Source organism: Alligator mississippiensis, chromosome 13 (genome assembly GCF_030867095.1).
Source record: "Alligator mississippiensis isolate rAllMis1 chromosome 13, rAllMis1, whole genome shotgun sequence".
NCBI lineage: Eukaryota > Metazoa > Chordata > Crocodylia > Alligatoridae > Alligator > Alligator mississippiensis.
This window is the reverse complement of record NC_081836.1, coordinates 24075751-24093266: the sequence shown is the minus strand read 5'-3', so window position 1 is coordinate 24093266 and position 17516 is coordinate 24075751. Positions and strand designations below refer to the sequence as shown.

Sequence of the window (17516 nt, the reverse complement as noted above, 5' to 3'; positions counted from 1 at the left end):
CTCAGTAACAAGGCAGGATCCCCTGTTACACATTTGTGTAAGACAGGTGCAGCAGGCAAGTACAGTTTTGGCTGAGATAATGGAGCATACATTTCTAGATTTTAAACCCTTAATAGCTTCCAGATGTTTTGGAATGTGGAAGCTTTTCTTGTACAGGTTTCCCTTGATTTTATGCAGGTTGTGTATATGCAAATTCACTCTTATGCAGTGTGCATTTTTTAGACCCATAATTCGTTATATGCAAGGTAAATTCACTCTTATGTGATTGGCATAGGTACCCCCCATGCCCTGTCCAAGCTGTTAAGTCTGTGGGGGGAGGAGAAAGGGCCGTGGGGTTGGGGCCCCACTCACCCCAGTCCCTGGTGTAGCAGACTCGGGAGCAGCTGGTGCCAGCTGCCCGCAGTCGCTAGGCTCCACCTGTCCCCACTCACCCCAGCTTCTGGGCTGCACCATGCTGTGGTGCAGGCAGCTGGTGTTGGCTGCTCCCAAGGCCACTGCAGCAGGGGCTGGGGTGAGTGTGGACAAGTAGAGCCCCGGGCGGCACAGCACAGCGCAGCTTATCCACACTCACCCCAGACCCTGCTGCAGTGGCCCCAGGAGCGGCTGGCAGCAGCTGCAGCAGCCTGCTGTGATACCATGCACAAATCCGGGAGGTACGTGCCCCCAAGAAGAGCCCGGCACAGCCCTGCCAGGGGGCACAGAGCAGCAAGAGGCACCTGCCACCCCTCCACACCCACCAACATTTCCCTTTGTGGCAGCTGCTCCCAGGGCTGCTGCAGCAGGGGCTGAGGTGAGTGCAGACAAGCAGCGCCATGCCCCCCAGGGCTCCACTTGTTCCCACTCACCCCAGCCCCTGCTGCAGCAAGAGCTGTACCCCCCGCCACCCTGCACCGACTGCCAGTTCTCTCTGCTGTGCGCCTTTGTGCATCCCTGGGAGCAGCACCCCTCCCCTAGCACCTTCCCTAGTCCCAGCCTCCCTCAGGGCCATGGGAACCTATCCCTATTTGTTCCATTATAAAGCAAGTCCACTTTATGTACCATTCTCCAGGAATGCATGTACCCCATAAATTGAGGGAAACCTGTAAATTGTTACAGTTGCCAGAGAAGAAATTTGTTTATAATATAACCAGGTAAGGACTACAAAAACAAGGGAGTTCCTAAAATCTCGGGTTCACTTATCCTGAACCCAGCTTCTCAGTTAAATCTTGCATGCTCTGAAATTCAAAGAAGCTGAAGGAAAGGCACAGAAGAGCTCTTGTGGCCAAGCTTGGGAGATGGTATTTGGGGATAGCCTGTCTCCCTATGTCCTTACATCTGGGAAAGGGTAGCGTGCTTTTGGCATTCTCTGTCATTATAGACATCCAGTTATTGTTCCATGAAGTCCAGAATGACACAGTGGAATAGGTTCTCTTATTAGTAGAACCCCTCCCCCCATCTTTGGTGTCCAGTAATCCTTCTTTCTTTTTCCCCAAGCAAACACATGCTCAAGATTCCACTTCACCATAAAATATTCTGATATTGGTGCATTCCATTAGTATTATATTGGCAGTAATCAAGAAATGTTGCTCCATTCTGCTGTTAGAAATGTATTCCAATCCTTAAGAAAGCAATATACCAAATTACAATATTTGCAGTTGTATTACTTTTTGTGGTTGTGCCCCCAAGGCTTAAGCTGTTGTGCCAGGCACTGTACAAAAATGTAGAATAACAGTCTTTGTTCTTTGTCACAAAGTTTGAAGTCTGTTATGCCTGAATTATAAAGGAAACTCCAGTCTTTGATGCAAAGCTAAAAATGTAAAGCCAAATTCTCAGTTCTCTATAAGAGAGCAATCCCGTTTTTCAGCCCCATTTTTGTGTGTAATCATATACATCAGTGTAAAGATGTTAACAAGTACAAAACTGGAATGGTAATGTATTGAACAGTTGTGTGCAAAATAACCAAATAAAGTGCAAGTGAACAAAGAATTGGGTATCTTTACTTTTTTTTGGTTTGAAAGTCAACCTCAGTACAGGCATACTTCAGTAATATGCAGTGTGCTGATTGTGGACAAAGAGTCTAATTCCTACCCTTCCCACCTGTTGTTAAATTTCTGAGGAGTGAAAACAGTTAGCATGAATAAGGCGATTATGCAGAGTAATCCTTTTGAGATTCCATATTGATTTGAATGCCTTAACAAAACTTTGTATTTAATCTCTGAACTGAAAGTCTGGCCTCAGCTGGGCAGATCTTTAAATGAGCTGTTTTGTCCGTTCACTTTAACCTTTTTCACTGTGTTCAGGAAATAGTCCTCTCCTTTTTGTCAAAACTCTGTTTCCCCGAAGGAAACAGTATGATATGCCTGGGATGTACAGAGAGCTCCCCTAATTAACTTTGCGGAAAAATACTGCCTTGTTTTCCCATCTGTGGGAGAGAGAGAAATGTATAATCAGACTTACACTTTTATGTCAGATGGCTGAAAATGTGGATCGCATATAAATCTGGGAGTATTATCCAAATAATTGATAGCCCATCAGACTAGGACTTCCATGTTGTGTCCAGAAAACTCCTGTGCCACTTAATATAACAAAAACATGTCAAGTATACAGTTCTCTGTGGATCATTGGTCATTGCCTGCAGCTTTCCTTGTTCTAAAATATTCTGTAAAGGGTAAGAAAGTTATATATGATAAAGAGGAAGAAAGAATTACATTTAGCTTATTTTTCTCTTTGGGGGGAAAAAAAACCTTATTGTTCATCATTTTATCCCTTCACAGTGTAAGATTATTAGTTTCTGTTCATGAAACCAATACATTTATTAGATTTTATATTTACATGTAATACATCTGGCACAGTTTCAGGAAAGAGAAAATGGGAGTAAATGTGACAATATGCAGAGCAGAACAAAACGTTCACATTAACATTAATGAACCTAGTTGTTCAGAGACCAAAAAAAACTGGTAACCGCTACTATCCGTGTGTGTACACAACAGAACAGTTTTAATATCTGAGGGGATTTCTTTTGTGTAACAGTGTCTGTGTATTTTTTTCCTTCTTTTCCCCCCCGCAAGTCTTCAAACCCGAGGAGCTGCGCCAGGCTCTCATGCCTACCCTTGAAGCATTGTACAGGCAGGACCCTGAGTCTCTACCCTTCAGACAGCCTGTGGACCCCCAACTCCTAGGAATTCCAGTGAGTTAGAATGACAGATGTTTTTGTAGCATATACAGCAAGATATGCAAAATCTTACATTTATTTGGGCTACTTTGTTTTACTTCACATTTTTATGCTTGTTTCTTCAGCATAATGCTTCTGTGTACCTCTGCTTTGTACATTTTAAAACTTGCTCACTTTCAGTTGTAACTGAACCAGAATGTAGTACAGGTTTCCCTCGCTTTATGTGAGCATTCGTTCTTATGCAATGACCCTTTTTATACCAAAAGTTCATTATATGCAAGGTAAATTCACTCTTACATGATCGGTGTGGTGGAAGCATGTAATCAGCTGCTTTGTGCAGTGCATTGTGGGACTGACACGCACCAAAATATATTCTCCTGTGTGGATCTGTGCTCCTTGTTCATCTGCGACGTGTGTTTCTGTAGTTGCCATCCCCATTTTGGTAACATTCACCACTACCTTGTGCATGTGTGTACTGTCTACTGTTGATGAGTACCAAAATTGTCTTGTAGAAGTGGGTCTGGGGGTCAGTACAGTCAAGGTCTTGGAACATATCTCTATTTGTTACATTGTAAAGTAGGTTCCCTTTATGTGAGTTCAAGTTATGCACTGTTTTCCAGGAACGCATGTACAGCATAAAGTGAGGGAAACCTATATAGGTTGCTTCTTTGTTGAAGACTTGGTTTCCATTTAAAACACTTTTTTCCCTTAAAGATTTTGTCATCATTTACCGTTCTTGGTATTATTTTGTATTGGCTACTGACTGGACCTCCAGTCAAAATCTAGGGCCTTATTGTTTTGGGGACTTTCCACAACAGAAACAAAGTCTATTACAAACTTAGGTGTAAGTGGTGAGGCAACTGATATATAGAGTCAGAATGAGAGTGTAAGGATATAAAAAAGCAGTACTGGTCAGCATGGTAGGTAGTGATCTTGGAACATCCATGTCTAACTGTTGAGGTGTTGTTGTTTTTTTTAAGGCATCTTGGCAAAGAAGAATTTTAAGGAGAATAATGTGGTAGCTTTGATCTTTTGGAAGCCTTTCCCAAACGAGAAAGAACAATATAGAATAATACAGAATAAAAGTTCTCCTTTTGAAAGTTTAAATATGCAGAGAACATTGGTTCCATTTCAGTAGGAATGAGAATCTATGGGTAGTTTGGGGATAGATTACAAATGGCTTTGAAAATGAGAACAAGCAGCTTATTTTTGAGGCAATACAGTTGAGATGAAAGATGATTAGAGACTGGACCAAGAGTTTCTAGCAGTATGTGAATGGCTAAACCTTCATGTAAATATGATGAGGAAAGAATTGGCAAGACTTAGGCTTAACATGAATGTGAGCATCTACTGAGGTCAGAATCAAAGATAGTAACTAGATTAAAAGAGTAAGTGACAGGCAGGATGTTTGTTTACACAGTGAGTGAGAAAGGAGATAGGAGTGAGAACTTGACAGGCAGGGTAGAGTCAGAACTTTGTTTTAACCATGTTGAATTTGAGCATGTGGGTAGACAGCCATACATTGCCAGAGAGAAAGGCAGATATTTTTGTTTGGACAGAAGGAGATGCTTAAAAATTAAGAAATCGACCTGTAAGCTGCTGGCATAGAGGTGTGGTGGTTGAATATGGGACTAAAATTGACATAGAGGGAAAATAGATAGAAGCGAAGAAAAAATTCCTTTGGAACCCAACTAAATGAGAGAAATAATAAACAAGAAGCCCCAAGAGATCCACAGAAAAACCGTTAGAGAGGTGGGAAAGCAAGGAGAGGACAGTGCTGTGGAAACCAAGGGAAGGCCATATTTCAAGAACACCACTGTTTGGTGCATCAGCAGGTATATCAGGGACATAGAATAAAATCTAAAGGTATTTCAAAAGCAGTGGTGCTTAACCTTTTCGCCCTGCAGGCGAAGTTAGTGGTACTGTGCCACCCCCATCTAGACCTGCGTGCTTCGATTGGGCCCTGCAGTCCAGGATTTGTCTTTGTGCTACCCTGCACGCCCAATATAGCGCACAGGGCCACATTGTCCAGCCTATAGAGCTCCCTATGGGTCCGGAGTTTTGGCAGCAAGGGAGCAGCCACTGCTCCCCCACCACCAAATCTTCAGATCTGTGGGGAGCGCCATGGACTAGATGACAATGCTCCAGGGGTTGAATCTGGCCCATGGGCTGGGGGTTGAACACCCCTGCTCTAAGGAGATCAGAGACTTTGAGAGTAGTTTCAGTTGAGTGAAAGTGGCACAAGCAGGGAAGGAGCATCTAGGGTGGAATAGAAAGGGATGAACTCCAGATTACAATTGTAGACAGCATATTCCATGTCCATAAAGATGAGAGATGTAGCAGTAATTCTAGGGGCAAGTGGGACATGGGTAAGTCAAGATAGGAGAGACTAAAGCATGCTTTTTCATGAGGGGAAAGCCAGAAAGAGTTAAAGATAAGGAGGGAATAAGTGGGAAATGTGGAGGAAATCATGAGGTTGAATGAGGTCACTGGGTAAGTAGATGGAATTTAAAAAAAAACAAATTTAAGCTTCTGAAATGGGAGAGGGAAGGAAGTGGGGAAGGTAAGCTCTGAGAAGGAGGAAAAGTCAACTTTCTCTTGAAAGGAATTGGTTAAGGTCCTGTGTAGAGAGAAAAGCAGATGCAGGAAAGAGCACATTTGAAGGGGTAAGTCAAAGGTGGCTGGAACTGTAGTTGCTGCATTCAGTTAGTTTGGAAAGGAGGTCAGGAAGATGACAGAAATCAAGGAAGAGAGAATACGCTTGTGGTGAAGATGTCAGCCTTCTCATAGGATTTCTGCCAGAGATGTTCCATGAAGTTGAGTACAGGAGCACGATAAGGAAATGGGGATGATGCTGGGGCAAAGAAGGAAGAAGGGAAGCAGAGTGAATAGAACTTGTAGAGAGGATCAAGTGTGTATGGTTTAGAAAATAGGATCAACCACTAAAGGGAAGAAAGAGCAGGAAGGGAGAGGGTTGAGAAGTTGCAAGTCTCCAGTGTTAGATGACTGGAAACTAGGTAAAGACCAAGTTGGGTAGGACTGAAAGAGACCACATGGTTGGTGGAATACTTAGTAACAGAAAAGTGGAAAATAGTGCCTAATAAAATAAAGACCATGTTGAAATGGTAGCCATTTTGGTGAGTGGGAGAACTGAACAGTAGGGCTGTGCGAAATTTCGCCAGCCGTTTTGTTTCAACACTGTTTCGACCAGTTTCGAAGTCGAAACAGCAAAATTGAAACAAAACAAAGGGCCTCGAAATAATCTCGAGACAAAATGAGATTGGTTGACCATAGGCTGGGGATGGGAAGTCAGTCCAGCTGGGCTGACTTCCCATCCCCAGCGCCAGATCCGGTAGGGGACATGAGGCAGCCCAGGTGGGCTGCCCCCCCATCCCCTGTGCTAGATCGTGCCGGGGTGGTGAGGCAGCCCAGCCCTGCCGCCCCTGGTGCAATCTAGCACGGAAGACAGGAAAGCAACCCAGCTGGGCTGACATCGCATCCCCCAGTGCAACTCAAAATAGACTTTGTTTCAATGGAACAAAGCAGCTGTTTGCACTCTAAATGAAATTGGAGACTAAACACTGTTCCATCGAAACTCGAGGCGAAACGGAACAGTGCCGTTTCACACAGCCCTACTGAACAGGTCTGCAGTTTGAATGAAGAGGTGAGGGCAAGCAGATGTGTAGCTACAGGTGATTGATGGGTCATCACCATGGAGATTCAAGTCACTGAAGATGAGCGTAGGAAATTGAGAGGAATGGAAGAAAACCAGGAGTCAAAATCAGAAAGTAATACTGTTTGGAAGAGTGTAGTTGCTAGTAGTTCAAGGCCCACGTAAAGCTAATGGCTTTATGATATGTTTGTCTAGATCTTTATATTTTTGGTTTTCTAAACACTTTCTTTGATGTGTTTAAGGAGTTATGCAATTTAAGCAAAAACAGACTTTCTGGACTTGTTTTACGCTTTTGAACTCTTTGAAGCATCCTTTCAAGGGACCTTTGAAAACCAACTTTTAAAGATAAGATCACCGTGAAACTTTTACCTTTTAACCTCAAGGCACTTTTGCCCCTTTCAGATTTTCCTCGGGGATGTCAAATGGGGATGTTAAATCATTTAGCCAAGTCCCAGAGACTTACAGTGAGAGTTAAGTTATTTTTGCATTGTTTTAAATGTTACCCAAATACCCATTTTGGGTGCAATATGTACTCTTATGCCAAGAGTTGCTGTGTACAAGAGTAAAACCCCACTTAAGTGTTCAGAGCAAACCCCACTTAAGTGCTCAGACCATATTTTTATGGTCATGCATAAATTTCTCTTTGCTCACATTCAAAATTGTGTGAACCAGTGTGTCACTGTAAATGCAATAGCTTTTTTTTATATGATTTTTTTTATTCATTTATTTTGAAGGATTACTTTGACATTGTGAAGAATCCCATGGACCTTTCTACTATTAAACGTAAATTGGATACTGGGCAGTACCAAGAGCCCTGGCAGTACGTGGATGATGTCTGGCTAATGTTTAACAATGCCTGGCTTTATAATCGCAAGACTTCCAGGGTCTACAAATTTTGCACTAAACTTGCAGAGGTCTTTGAACAAGAAATTGACCCAGTTATGCAGTCGCTTGGATATTGTTGTGGACGAAAGGTATATATTTCAGGTTTCATTGCAGGAAAGGTTTTTTAATTTGACTAAGCAAAAAGTGTCCTTCTAGACTTTATTAAGATAAATTAAATTCCTGGCTGCAATAGCTAAAATTTTGACTTTCACAAGAGCACACGGAAATTGGAGAATCACCAAAGATTGCTAGTCAGATTTTTATCACTGGTGATATTTTAACCTTAAAGGTTACTGAAATGTCATGCTAGTTTACTGAATCACTGTATCTTCCAATTTGTAATATAGATACAGGGCTGGATCTCTGGCTAGTGTCAGTCAGCATAGCTCCATTTGAAATTAAGGGACCTAGACCAGTGGAGGATCTGTCTGTATCCAGCTAACTTTGTATCAGTGTGGAGAGGTAGTTAGCCATGTTAGTCTGAAGCCAGGCAGAAGGCAGGGTCGTGATTACAGTATACTTGATATCAGATTCATTTTGTTGTCATTTCTGGGCATATCTACACCATGTCAAGTGTTGCTGGGGAAGGTTACTCTCAAAACATGCCCCACCCACTCTACCACTCCATGCTTGTCAAATATCAAAAAAATTATGTTGTTAGTTTTTTGGCATATGTCAAGGTGAGCGCTGCACCACTCTGTCTCAAGAGTGCTAATAAAAGTAACATTGAATATGCCCAGCCAATCTTCAACAGTAGCTATTCATTTTTTGGCATGCAGCGTGAGCATACAGAGAGGAAGTGGACAAGGAGTGTTTTCATGACAACACTCCCTAGCTTTGTTCAGACAAGCCGTCGTTACTATAGTCATATTTGTAAGGTTCCTTTCTCCTTTATTTTGCAGTATGAGTTTTCTCCACAGACCTTGTGCTGCTATGGTAAGCAGCTGTGTACTATTCCCCGCGATGCTGCCTACTACAGTTACCAGAATAGGTAAGTCAAAACATTTCTGCTTTATCCAGGAAATGAGATGCAGTGAGTGCCAGAGTTCATCTGTTTGTAATGTAATTGTTATTAAGACGAATAATGTTAACCTTGTTTTCTTCTTCTCTGCCCAGTCAAGAGAAAATAAGACTGTTTATCCTTATGTGCCCCCCAACCCCCATTTTGTAGACAACTTTGTTTTTTACATTATATCTTATTATAAAGATATAGATGCTTGTCAGTTTAGAGACTCTGCACTGCCCCAGCAGTTCATATTTTCCATATAATTTGTTAGTATTCCTTATTTTATAACAAAAAAGAGCTTAGGAAAGCATGCCTTTTGCATTGAAAGAATTACAAATGTGCAGGTGCATCTTAGAATTGTAGGTGGCATTTGAAAAGTGAATAATATAAGAGTACTTGAAAGATCATCTTAAAGATTTACATTGGAAAGTAAATGACCTCATCTTAAATCAGTCTGATTGCATTGGGATATTTTGAAAATGTTGCACCAAGTTAGGACATGAAAGCAAAATCTTAAAATGAAACATGGGCTTGAACTTGCTTTGAAAAAGTTTTCAGTGAAAAGTTAGCTGAATGGAGTAACTGCAAATGTCATTTATAATTTTTTTCTTTTAAATGTGTTGTAAGTTTCGCCTTCTATAAAAGCTCCCAGGATTCCATGAAAATTTGGAATTAAAAAAGTAGTCTCCAATTAAAATGAGGAAAAACATGTGATTTAATATCTTTTGGTGTCCTTTTATTAAACAAAGTTTAGGATTCATTAAAGCACTTGAATAATACACTGCCTAGCACACTTCTGATTTTCCTCATATTTGTTGCAATTAAAATGTAACTTCCAATTACTTCTTGATCCATCAGTAAGGTGTCACTTTAAAAAAGAAAAGAAGTTTTTTAAACCTAAACTCACTAGGACTCCAGAAAAGGGAACAAGTGTTTCAAGTTACAGCATAAAATGTCTTCCTAGCAGAGATTTAGCAAAGCCTGAAACTTGCCAACTCTGAGGTATACTGCAGACTGCCTTCTAACTTCAGTTATGTAATAAATAGGGTTGGACAGTTGGCATTTAAGTGATCTCTCAAGACTCTGCATTATGAAAATCATATTGAAATATAATGCTCTAGTATTCAACACAGCTAAAACGTAGCTCAGTAGAGGAGCCCATACTGTGTTTTATTTTTGTTCCCAAGTTGTTCTCTGCCAGGCAGTTAGCATGCTTATGTTAACATATCAAACTTTGACTGTGGATGGACATGCATACCTTCTGTAAAATCTCAATAATGGTGGATCTGCCACAATAATTTCTTCTTCCAGAGAGAGACTTCTTTTTAGTAGGACACTTTGTAGTGCTACGTGTAACATCTATTTAATTAGTTAACTATCTGACACTGCCATGTAATAACCTGGTTCTGTAACATGGTTTTTCACTGTTTTAGAGCCTACCACTATTATCAGATGTATTGGGTAGTATTATATAGAAGGTCTTTTGTGCAAAGTCAGAATGTACGTAGTAGTGATTTGTAGGCTTTATGGATTTCATTGTGTAGCAAAATAGACTCTTAAGTGCTTAAAATAAAGGATAAAAGCGTTCTTTTTTCCAGGTGTCATTCATTTGTGATGGTGATTCAGGCAAGGTAGCTTGTTGAATTGGGGATAGGGCATTGCTCTTCAGACTGAGTTGTTATACATGAATGATGACTAAGGACTTTCCATTTGAGAACTAAAATATAGGTCATGGATCTCCTGATCTTATTTAAAATTTTAAGAACAAATAAAAGGACTTACAAAGCATGAAATTCAATATGGGATAGTTTCCATTGATACACATTTGGGTAGGTGTGTGTTCCCACAGTTGCTAAGAAAGGCAAAACTTGTATTTTTTAAATGTGAACCCTTAACAGGAGAATTTTAAACTGATCAATCCAGATGGTTGAGTATCCTTTAAAAGAAGGCTCTATTTTAAAATAAATAAAAGGGATAGCTGTTAATATAATGTATTTGATTGAGGCTGCCCTCCCCCAAAAAACTCAGGGCAACATACAGTACCAAAGTCATAAAAACAGATAACAATAATAAAACATACAGTTCCTACTCAAGTATGAGATTATCAGGATTATTCAGTCCACTGAAGAATATAGTTTGATAGAGCATTGGCTGTAATGTCTTCATCTGAAATCCAGACTTGTTTGTTCAGTAGTGTAGTTCAATTTTATTTTAGTAGTAAAGAAAGGTAGTTGGCTGTTTTTGTCTGAAGTCAGGCAGAAGGCAGGGCAGAGTGGTACATTAGACTAACTTATCCAGAAAGGCTTAAGCTTTCATAGGTAAGAGCCGACTTTAGCAGATGCTCCTTCTGTTTCCTAAAATGCTACTTCATCACATCACAGTGTTTAGGCATTGTGGAATTAATAAAGCCTTGCATTTCAATTAAAAAGCTAAAAATAATAATTCAGTAGGGACATTTTTTTTTAATCAATGAGTTAAGGCTAGAATTGTAAGTTAAAGGAAATAAAAATTTTCTGAAACGTATTTTGGATTTAGATGCATATGTATGTGGTATCAATTCCAATTTGTAATTATATAAATTTTCTTTCATATGTATTTTTTATTTTTAATTGAAACTTTTGAATTTCTAGATGTGCCTGGAAAAATGTTTTAACACTTGCCTTGATTTGCAGCACTCAAACATGATATCAACTATCTAAACAGTCTGCATTTGAAAAGCTTTTCTTTTTCAGTGTTACAAGAACCATGTCATGTTTTGTTTTTGTGACTCTAGTTGCCATAATATTGTATGCCTGCTGTAAGTTGTAAGAGAGAGAGAGAGAGTGTGTGTGTGTGTGTGTGTGTGTGTGTGTGTGTGTGTGTGTGTGTGTACACATGTGCAGGTGCACTCAGGCATGCAGTGTGCAAAAGAAAGCTCTGAAAGTTACAAGCCAGTTTCATTCCTTTGCAGTTCCATATCAATAACAAAGTATCTATAAATGTTGTCTTCTGAGATGCTTGTATAGATAGATATTTGGAATGCTTCAGTTGTTCATTTTCATTGTGTTTGGTTTTTCTCATTTTAATTATTTCATGTATAGGGATCAACCTTTGGGAAAATTGCAGTTCAGTTTTCTAGGGTGTTGAGTATTTTGGTTTTGATCTCACAAAATAATGTAAACTTTGCTGAATTAGGTCAGGAGTGCTCAGTACCTTCCAGGATTGAATGGTATCATTCACAATATGAGTTAAGATTTAATTATCTGGAGAGACTGACTGAAGACTACTTATTGGTATAACATTTAAAGCCTTAGCTATTTAAGTGACATTTACTATGGGGAGCTCTTACAGATACTCATTGCCCAATCTTTTAGGTGCATATAGAGTCCCCTAAGCTAAAACTGATAGTGGATTAAAATAAGCAATTTCTTAATTACAAAGGAAAAAAATAATATCAGTATTCACTCCTAAAATGTTCTTGTGTTTAATTACAGGCATAAGCTAATAAGATAGATTTGTACTGTTCTTGCCCTTTTGCTTGGATATAGAAGCTCTAAAACCTTGTTTGTTACCAGGGAAAGAAGATATACATTTAACTCTAATTAATCTGTATCATGTTAACCAACCTATTTTGTTGTCCTTGTGGAAAGACAAGACAGTTGCAGTTTTAACTTGTGCCAGCTCTTTGAGGTCAAGGAAGGAAGGGTTTATGTCAACTGGCTAGAATGGGTAAAACTGCAACTGCCTTGTCTTCATTAGGATTCTAATATGTGTGTTGGTATGGGCTACATTACCTGGAGTTAAAAATAAGCTTTTGTGTAGTAAAAACACATCCAGCCACCTCTGCATGCATCGTTCCCAGTCTTGAGGCTGCTGCAAACTGTGTTAGAGGTGGGTGGCATAGAGCTGGCTCCAGTTCTGGGGAGCAGCAGATGGCTCCTTAGCTGCATCCAGTGCTTTCTGGGCACTGTTCAAGGGTTGTTTCACTTTGAATTCGGGTTGTTTTCCACGTGCCTTAAAATTTGATGTCTTACTTTACTAGTGATATGATAGTTATTGTCTGTCACAGAAAAAAGATTGTGCTCCATATATTTCAATAAGAAATAGCTTTTGGTTTCTCCATTACAATACATTACTGGAATGCTGTCATCTGGATTACAATAGTTTTTAAAATGCTTTCAAGTGTGTGTTTGAATGAAGGGGCAAGCTACCACATTAATCTCCATCCCCATAAATTGTTGGTTCAGTGTGACACTGTGTCCTGTTTGATGCCTTTTATACTTACCATTCTTAATTATAGTTCTAGTGTTTGATTACTAAAACTGCATTTTACTGTGCTGCCATTGCTGCTTATTCTTTCTCACTCTTGACCCTTCATACAGCAATTTTATTTTGATGATCCTGTGTAGCCATTCTACATTTTATAGCTGTGGCCTGTACTTGTTACCTTTGTTCATGTTTGAATTCATACCCTTTCCAAACATTTAGCTATCATTTTATATAAAGTCCTGACAACTTTGGTTCCAGTTCATCTGAAATGCAAAAAATCTTACATAATTAGATTTTTTTCAAATGCAGATTGTATCTTTTGAAGTAGACCTCTAATTTACTCAACTTGGTTTACAAAACCACAGCATTGTTTTTGCTGAGTATATCGTAGATTGGCTGACAGTTGGTCTAGTGACCAAAAATTGTAACTAGTTTCACATTCGATTTGTAAAGCTTTATTGCAGATCTTTAATGTATTACTGAAATATATTGTATGTATGTACAATATATAAAATGTTGTTCACATATATACAAATATCGTATTTATATATAAATGGCTGGAAACTCTGACCCATAAGTACATTTCTGTTAAATGTTTGTCTAGAGTATGGATTTGGTTTCATTTGTATTAAAATAAAGTTAGCTAAGCAGTTGGTCACATTTAATTTTATAAACCAAACAACATTTGAATCTTTAATATTTTTATATACTTTTCAGTATTAAGGCTATTTCTGCCTTTACAGTTTTACTAATAATAATTGAATGCTTTTAGCATAATTTTCTTCTGGTTTTTTTTCAAATTATGGTTACTTTCTGTGAACATTGTTTTTCAGGCTTTTTGACATCGGTATTCTTTTTAAAAGAACTCATTAATCCTTAAGCCTGAAATCATACAACATTTTCTCTAACTAATGAAAATCAAATCCAAATTCTTAAATTTGAAGTATATACAAATGTAGCACTTACTAGCTACTGACAAATCATTTCAAAATTTTGAATTTGACATCCTATCATTTGTTAGTAGTAATGATGGCCTGTAATGTATGAAATGAGACCGAATGCTAATCTGTGCTTTGCCTTGGCTTTCTGCTCTGTGTTGTCTTGGTGTTTGCGTCTTACCTCTTATGTCTGTGCTGTTTGTTCCCTTCCCTGTTCTCTAATCCTGCCCTTCCCTCCCCTCTGTTCCTTTTCATTGTCCACACTGACCCATCAATCAACCAACAACGCCCCCCCTTTCGTCGTGGTGATCTACCCTGCTCTGGTTGGTGGCTCCGTTGCTTGGGTGGCTGTGTATTATGATGGACCAGTTCACCCAAATATGGCCTTCTTGCTGACAGGTATCACTTCTGTGAGAAGTGTTTCACTGAAATCCAGGGGGAGAATGTTACCCTGGGTGATGACCCTTCGCAGCCTCAAACGTAAGTAAACCTGATTGTTCTGAATGCTGCATTTAAAATAACTTTAATACATTCTGTCTTGATGTGGTTGCATTAAACAGAGCAGTTACTTCTTTTTAGGGTAAACCTGCAGGAGACTAGGACATTTTTAGTGTAACAGATGGGTGTTTGTTATCTGATGTTTTCCAGTATTTGCTGTTCATATTTTAAGTTTGCCACACTCCTTTATAACTGCCCATGTTCTAATGACTTCAGCAGTGGGCTCTAAAGTTAAAAAAAAAAAACAAAAAACAACAAACAAACAAACAATGGCAATGATTTGTCATTGATCTTATCGTTTCTGTGAGTGCAATTAGAAATCCTGATCTGTCGCTCTCTTGAAGCACTCGCTTTAATAAACTACTATCACTTGTTTTTAAATTTACTAGACATGGCATGAAATAAGATGCAAGAAAGTTTGAGGGCAAGACCAAACATTTCTGAAAATAGCTGCTTTACTGAATGCAGTTTTTCTAGCTTTTTTGAGATGTACTAGATCTTGGGTTGTGTGTCTAGGTGGGTACAAATTTGCATAGTAATCATATTGTCTTAGTTTAAGATGCAAAATAAACTAGTTACATTAACGAGGAGAAATTTGGATTTTTTTCAAATGAAAATGAATTCCATGGTGCTTTTCCCACAATGTAAATAACTGTTACGTTTTCTTGTTAAAACGTGGGGTTCTGGTTACTTGCTTGCAGTTCTGATGAACATATTACAATTTTAGTTCTTTCTGAGATGAAGCTGATTAGTTTCATTTTAACTCTCTAGAACTATCTCTAAGGATCAGTTTGAAAAGAAGAAAAATGATACGCTAGATCCAGAGCCGTAAGTACAAATGCCACTTTTATTCCACCCCCTGCCAAACCAGGTGACTTGCTATCACTGAAGAACTGTTACTTGCTTCTGGGGCAAGAACTCCAGAAAAAAATGGTTACAGACAGAATTGTCCTTCTTTCCCCTAGTTCTACCTTAAATAGGCAACACAATCTCTGTTTTTAGCCCTGCCCATGGAGTTTAACATCAAATTCAGTTTCTTTGATGCATATTAGGAACATTTTTGCCTGTACTTCAATAATACTTTGCAATTCCTTATTGTTTATCCAGAGTTCTTAGTTGGTACTTGTGTTCCTTTCTTTTTCTTATATCTAGGGTCTTGAGGGGTGGGGGAACCAAGAATTTAAAAGTAGCAATCTGCTTCTGTTAATTTTCTGTTTCAAGTTCTGTTCCTCCTCAGCTTAGGAAGATGCAGTCATTATCATAGATAAGAACTATTATATCACAAACTGAAAATTGGAAAATAAGCCTAAGAAGCAAGTGATTCTATTCCTACACTACAAAAAGATAGAAGGAATGGCACAGGGTAGGGAAGTTTTCAAAGGTTATTCTATCTAAATAGAAAAGTTAGAAGAAGTTTATGTTAGAAGTGCAGGAGGGCTGGACCCAATGATCTTGCAAGGTCCCTTCCAGCCCTTACAATCTATGAATCTGTGAAAGTGTTTTGTGGACGTATCTGTGTCTTCAGAAAATTCCCTCCTTCACAGTATGATGGTAGGTATCTACAAGAATAGATTGAGTCTGTTCTACAGGATATTACACAAATATATATTAAAGGATTGGCCATGACCCTGCAGAGTTTCCTCTTTAATGAAGATAACATTAAATGAGTGGATGTAACCAAGAATGGGAAGGAGTGAGAGGCTGAAAAACAAGGAAAATGGTGATAATTAGTAGGGGGGATAACATACTATTTAATATTTCATCTTGGTTTCATCAGGATGCTGTGTTTCATGAGGCCTTGCAATCCAGCCTTACCTGTATAGGAGTACTGTACTGATTCCAAATATTGAATTACCTTTGTGGTTACTGAGGCTCCTTCTACACATTAGATTTATTCCACAAGTAGTGTGTTAACTGAGGCATAAATAGGAAGGGTGCTACATGTGCACCCAAATGAAGGCACCATAAAATGGTGCATGAGCCATAAAAATGTTCCATGTGTAATGTAGAACATTTGTTATAGCTAACTTGTCTGGTGCCTTAAATTTAGCATGTGGCCATTGGCTGACAGTCATTTGATTTTGTCCTAGCTAGAGGCCAGCCAAGGATTTTAAACCCCACACTGTGTAACACTAACCAAGTTTCCCAGTCTGCGGGAGCAGAGGCTCCCAGTTGGTAGAAAGCAGAGGCTTCCCCAGTCAGGAACTTTAAACCCTGCACCAGACATCACTGGCTGTGCTGGGCTGCCCAGCAGAGAGAGGCAGAGTTTCCCCTGGGCAAAAGGGAGCCTTTAGCTTCCCCTGTCAAAGACTTGAAACCTTGCACTGAGCAGTTCTGGTTGGTTGAGTGTTGTAACTTCACTGGAGTCTGGAACCCCAGTACAGTTCCTGCTGAGCTGACAATCAGCTGATTGTGGGGTACCCATCTTTCAACTTGCTGGTGTAAGGCTCCTCCTGCACTGGTAAATATGGTGTGACTGGGATCCGATTCCCTACAGTTCCCAAAATGTTGTATCCTGCCCTGCCTGTGTGGTATAGCAAAAGGCACAATTGATGGGATAGAGGTTCAGATGCCATTGCACCTTTAAATGAGCATCTTCCAGGGGCCAGAGATGTGATCTGGATTTGCTTCTTCATGGTGAGTTAGACTTGCCTCATTTTTGGTTCAACTGTTTGCTTGTCCAGTGGAAGTAAGAGGACCTGCTTGAGCCTTGCTGCCTCTTTCCTCTATCTCCCTCTTGGGAATTCCACAAAAGTCAGTTATGTGGTTTGGTAGTTTGAGATCAGAAGGATTTCTAATTTGTTGAACCCATGCCTTTTCCTACCTACATCACAGAGAAAATTTGATATCCCATCTTGTAAAAGTATGAGGTGGAGATCCCCTTTGGCTCTTTAAAACTGCACTGAATGTAAAGCCCATGCTGGCATTTGGTGATATAAAAGTGTAGCTGTCTGGACTGGTCCTACTCACCAGATATGGCGGTTTTTGTTTGTTTATTCCTCTTTCAAATAAAAAATGTTATAGACAAAGATAGGACATGAAGACAAGCTGGTGCATATCTGCTGGCCTAACTCGTTAATGCTTGAACTAGTTTTTAGGCTCAGGAGTAAGGTGAGC

At 39.5% G+C, this 17516-nt stretch overlaps 1 protein-coding gene across 5 annotated transcripts in view; it reads left to right on the top strand.

The window, feature by feature from the left end:
- Positions 1-17516, top strand: part of CREBBP (CREB binding protein) — a 181723-nt gene that overhangs the window by 120833 nt on the left and 43374 nt on the right. For 3 of the 5 annotated variants that reach the window (XM_059716341.1, XM_059716338.1, XM_059716337.1), the window contains exons 17-21: positions 3048-3166; positions 7559-7798; positions 8612-8700; positions 14271-14381; positions 15171-15227. In XM_059716341.1, the coding sequence (XP_059572324.1) occupies positions 3048-3166; positions 7559-7798; positions 8612-8700; positions 14271-14381; positions 15171-15227 (616 nt within the window). The remainder of the gene's footprint in view (positions 1-3047; positions 3167-7558; positions 7799-8611; positions 8701-14270; positions 14382-15170; positions 15228-17516) is intronic. The other 2 variants (XM_006264798.4, XM_019489966.2) reach the window with 1 other exon arrangement.